Source organism: Mandrillus leucophaeus, unplaced genomic scaffold, assembly GCF_000951045.1.
Source record: "Mandrillus leucophaeus isolate KB7577 unplaced genomic scaffold, Mleu.le_1.0 Scaffold10, whole genome shotgun sequence".
NCBI classification, from domain to species: domain Eukaryota; kingdom Metazoa; phylum Chordata; class Mammalia; order Primates; family Cercopithecidae; genus Mandrillus; species Mandrillus leucophaeus.
This window is the reverse complement of record NW_012098098.1, coordinates 6,792,068-6,797,151: the sequence shown is the minus strand read 5'-3', so window position 1 is coordinate 6,797,151 and position 5,084 is coordinate 6,792,068. Positions and strand designations below refer to the sequence as shown.

Genomic DNA, 5,084 nt, shown 5'->3' with positions numbered 1-5,084 from the left:
CTGCTCACACAGGATCACATCTGAGTCCTCAAGACTAACCAACCAGAGCCTATGCTGCTCACACAGGATCACATCTGAGTCCTCAAGACTAACCAACCACAGCCTACGCTGCTCACACAGGATCACATCTGAGTCCTCCAGGCCCACTCTTAGCCAGGCTGCGACTCGGACAGTATAGCAATCAGACTGGAGGATTTCTACAGGGAACAGTCCTCACTCCAAGAATGATCAGTGCAGCATCATACAGGTTCAAAATACGTCTACAGAACCCCCAGAAAGACGTGTCTCTGTTAGCCCACAAGGTTTTAGGACACGGGGAAGTGATTCCTATCTTCTGTACATTCATAACACTTCAAGTGTCAATCCCTCGTTTACTAAAGATTGAGGAACGATGTCATGTAAAGAATGACTTCCCAACAATTCTCACCCTCCTAAGGTTTTTCTCCACTGTGAGATCACGAGGGATCATCAAAGTACCGAGCAGAACAGCAACAACGCTGCTACGTATCACATGTCAATAAGGTTCTCTCCACTGGATACCTTCCATATTTAGCAAGACCCGAGAGCACAGTGAGGGCTTTCTCTGCGTCTGCTGCTGTAGGGCTCCGGACTGAGTTCCTGCCTGCCGGGTTGTGATGCGATGCTGATGGCCACACTCCTCAAGTGATGGGCATCCGGAGAGCGAGAGGTCTTTCATGTCTTCCACGTGAATGAGTGTAGCTGACGGCTTCCCCGCATTCCTCACATTAGTAAGGTTTCTCATCAGTGTGAATTTGAGCGTGATGGTTAAGGCATGAGGAATTTTTAAAAGATTTTCCACAGTCCTTACATACAAAAAGCTGCTCTTCAGTGTAAGTTTTTAAATGTTCTTTTAGTAGATAAAACCTACTGTACGCTTTCCCGCATTCCTTGCATTTATAGGGTTTCTGCCCAGTGTGGATTCTTCCATGTTTACGCAGGTGAGAGGACGCACGGAAGGCTTTTCCACACTCGTTACATACATAAGGCTTCTCTCCTGTGTGAGTCCGTCTGTGTTCGATAAGGTGTGAGGAGGAAGCAAAGGCTTTCCCACACTCCTTACATATGTAGGGTTTCTCTCCAGTGTGGGTTCTTATGTGCACGACAAGGTGTGAGGACGTGGTGAAGGCCTTTCCGCATACTCTACATTCATAAGGCTTCTCTCCAGTGTGAGTTCGTATGTGCTCAGTTAGGCTCGAAGAAACAGTGAACGTTTTCCCACAGTCCTTACATTCATAAGGTTTTATTCCAGTGTGAATCTGAATGTGCTTATTCAGGCATGAGGAATTTCTGAAGGATTTCCCGCATATCATACATATAAAAGGCTTCTCCTCTGTGTGAGTTTTCACATGTTCATTTAGTAGATAAACCCTATTGTAGGCTTTCCCGCAGTCCTTACATTCATAGGGCTTCTCCCCGGTGTGTGTCCGCATGTGTTTAGTGAGCCCTGAGCGCCCCGTGAAGGCTTTGCCACATTGCTTACATTCGTAGGGTTTCTCTCCAGTATGGATTCTCGCATGTTCAGTCAGGCTTGAAGAAACAGTGAAGGATTTCCCACAATCTTTACATTCATAGGGTTTCTCTCCAGTGTGAGTCCTCACATGCTCGGTAAGGCCTGAGGACGTACAGAAGGCTTTCCCACAGTCCTTACACGTGTATGGCTTCTCGCCCGTGTGTGTTCGTACGTGTCTAGTAAGGCCACAGCGCACGGTGAAGGCCTTCCCACAGTAGCTACATGTATAGGGTTTTATTCCAGTGTGAATTCGAACATGATTATTAAGGCAGGAGGAATTTCTAAAATATTTTCCGCAAACCATACATGCAAAGGGCTTCTCCCTCATGCGAGTTTTCACATGTTCATTCAGTAGATAAAACCCACTGCAGGCTTTCCCACAGTCCCTCCATTCAGAGAGCTGCTTTCCAGGGCATGTTTGGACGTGTTTAGAAAGACCTGAGCATCCAGTGAAGGTTTTTCCACATTCGTTACATTCACAGGGCTTCTCTGCAGCATCAATTCTTACCAGTGCAGTTAGGCCGGAAGCAACAGGGGAGGCTTTTCCACATTCTTCCAACTCACAGGGCTTCTCCCCAGTGTGGACTCGCATGTGACTAGTAAGGTAGGCAGTGTGTCTAAAGGCCTTCCCACATTCCCTACATACGTGGGGGTTCCTGACAGCATGCATTTCAACAGGCGTGGCACAGCCTGTGGAGTGAGTGAGAGCCTTCCCACACTGCTTCCAGTTCCATGTTCCTTCTCCACTGTGAGTTCCCACACGTGCCTGAAGGTATGACTGATTAAGGACTGCTTCCCCACAGTCACTGCAGTCAAGAGGTTTGTCCCGAGTGCATGTTTGTTGGTAAACAACATTTGGAGTAGGGCTAAAGGCTTTTCCACACTGATCCAACACAGAAAACTGCTCTCCAATTTTGAACCAAGTTTTCTGGCACGGAATAAAAAAGTCTTTTTCATAATGATTAGACACACAACTGTCTCCTGTATTTTGAGTTCTCACGTGTGTGCTGAGGCCTGAGTGTTCACTGAAAGCTTCTCCACGCTGCGTGCGGTCACAGAGCTGCCCTCCATTGTGGCTTCTTGCCTGCTGGTGGAGAATGAGTGGCAGTCAGGGGATTGCTGAGGCTTATTCATAGATCTCACCCAGCTGAAGACAGAGTATGACGATGACAATTACGATTTTTGCCATTTTCATAACACGCATGCAGCTCCTGCCCTGTAGATGTCTTTCAAGTCAAATGAGGAGCGCACCTGCAAGAATCCTGTGCCATCAGGACAGGCGCGGTAGCTCACGCCTGTAATCCCAGCACTTTGGGAGGCTGAGGCGGGTGGATCACCTGAGGTCAGGAGTTCAAGACCAGCCTGACCAACGTGGAGAAACCCTGTCTCTATTAAAAATACAAAATTAACCGGGCGTGGTGGCACATGCCTGTAATCCCAGCTACTCAGGAGGCTTAGGCAGGAGAAAGGCTTGAACCAGGGAGGCAGAGGTTGCAGCAAGCTGAGATCGCGCCACTGCACTCCAGCCTGGGCAACAAGAGCAAAACTCCATCTCAAAAAAGAAAGAATCAGCCAGGAGCAGTGGCTCACGCCTGTAATCCCAGCACTTTGGGAGGTTGAGGTGGGAGGATCACGAGGTCAAGAGATCGAGACCATCCTGGCCAAAATGGTCAAACCCCATCTCTACTAAAAATACAAAAATTAGCTGGGCGTGGTGGCACACGCCTCTAGTTCCGTTCCAGCTACTCGGGAGGCTGAGTCAGAAGAATCGCTTGAACCGGGGAGGTAGAGCTTGCAGTGAGCCGAGATCATGCCATTGCACTCCAGCCTGGCGACAGAGTGAGACTTCATCTCAAAAAAAAAAAAGGAATCCTGTGCCATCTGCTCTAACTTTGAAAAGTGTGTGCTCACGAAACAGCTCTGCAATCCCAATGCCTTGTCACGTGTGCTGACGTGTGTCTGAAGCACCAAGTTTCAAGACAGGATGACGCCCTCCCAAATTCCACACATTCAGAGTGTTCTCCACAGACAGTCCCCACCTGAGTGAATCCTGCTTCTCTATATTCTCTCAATTTTGCTCATTTTCTATAGTGGAATTCCCAATGTTTTATGAGTGTGATAAATAAAAAAAATCTCTCTTGTTAATTTTACCGTTTGTGTCTCATTTGATGTTCTGAACCAAGATCTATCCTGCCGAAGTGCTGGCCCTTTGGTTTTAAGTCGCCATTCTGAAAAGAAAAAAAAAAAAGACCTGAAAATGATCAAACTCATTGTTATTCGTTTTCATATAACACATGGCAAAAAAAATAAAGCAAAGATAGATTGGAGGAGTTTGGCTATGTGTAAAATTTGGAATCACAAGAACTGGGAGTCATAATTTAGAAGATTTAAAAGTAAATTTGGTCCGTAAAAAACAAATGTGATGGTGAACAGAAACAGTATTATCAATGAAAGAAAGCAGGAAAGATCTGGACAAAGAGCATACATTAAAAAAACAAACTCGGCTGGGCGTGGTGGCTCACGCCTGTAATCCCAACACTTTGGGAGGCCAAGGTGGGTGGATCACGAGGTCAGGAGTTCGAGACCAGCCTGACCAACATGGCGAAACCTTGTCACTACCAAAAATACAAAAATCAGGCTGGGCGCAGTGGCTCAAGCCTATAATCCCAGCACTTTGGGAGGCCGAGACAGGCGGATCATGAGGTCAGGAGATTAAGACCATCCTGGCTAACATGGTGAAAGCCCGTCTCTACTAAAAAATACAAAAAACTAGCCAGGCGAGGTGGCGGGTGCCTGTAGTCCCAGCTACTCGGGAGGCTGAGGCAGGAGAATGGCATGAACCTGGGAGGCGGAGCTTGCAGTGAGCTGAGATCTGGCCACTGCACTCCAGCCTGGACTCCGTCTCAAAAAAAAAAAAAAACAACAAAATACAAAACAAACAAGCAAAAAAATTAGCCGGGTGTGGTGGCACACGCCTGTAATCCCAGCTACTCGGAAGGTGAGGCAGAAGAATCGCATGAACCCAGGAGGCGGAGTTTGCAGTGAGCCGAAATTGTGCCACTACACTCCAGCCTGGGCAACGGAGCAAGACTCCCATCTCAAACAAAACAAAACAAAACAAAAAAACCACAATCTCAAAGAACAAAAGAGCAGGGTTTTCTTTCTTTTTGTTTTTTTTTTTTTTTTTGCGAGACAGAGAGAGAGTCTTGCTCTCTCTCCCCAGAACTTTTGAGTCCAATGGCCTCATGTTCTGTGCCAGAATGCATCTTAAAACGTACACTCATGATCCTCCCACAGCCACCAAACTCGACACTCAGGATCCTCCCGCAGCTGCTAAACTTGACATCGACCAGGGGTGCTCTTCACACTCACTCACCTTGGAGAACTCCTCTCTGCTCTGCCCTCAACTTCTCTTCCTCTTCCAGCCAACAGATCACACCGGGTTTGAACAGGTCATGTCCTGTACACAGGGAAAGAGACAGCAATGGAAGAGGCTCAGGCAGGGGATGACAAACCTACCCATGAAACAGGAACTACATTTCCTTGTTTTTTT

At 47.3% G+C, this 5,084-nt stretch overlaps 1 protein-coding gene across 1 annotated transcript in view; it reads right to left on the bottom strand.

Annotated features, from left to right (window-relative positions):
• Window positions 1–360: 360 nt before the first annotated feature.
• ZNF778 (zinc finger protein 778) overlaps window positions 361–5,084 on the bottom strand; it is an 8,025-nt gene continuing 3,301 nt past the window's right edge. The window contains exons 3-5 of the mRNA XM_011971958.1: window positions 4,908–4,991; window positions 3,683–3,759; window positions 361–2,615 (exon numbers count right to left, since the gene is read on the bottom strand). Of these exons, the coding sequence (XP_011827348.1) occupies window positions 747–2,201 (1,455 nt within the window). The 5' untranslated portion in view covers window positions 2,202–2,615; window positions 3,683–3,759; window positions 4,908–4,991 and the 3' untranslated portion in view covers window positions 361–746. The remainder of the gene's footprint in view (window positions 2,616–3,682; window positions 3,760–4,907; window positions 4,992–5,084) is intronic.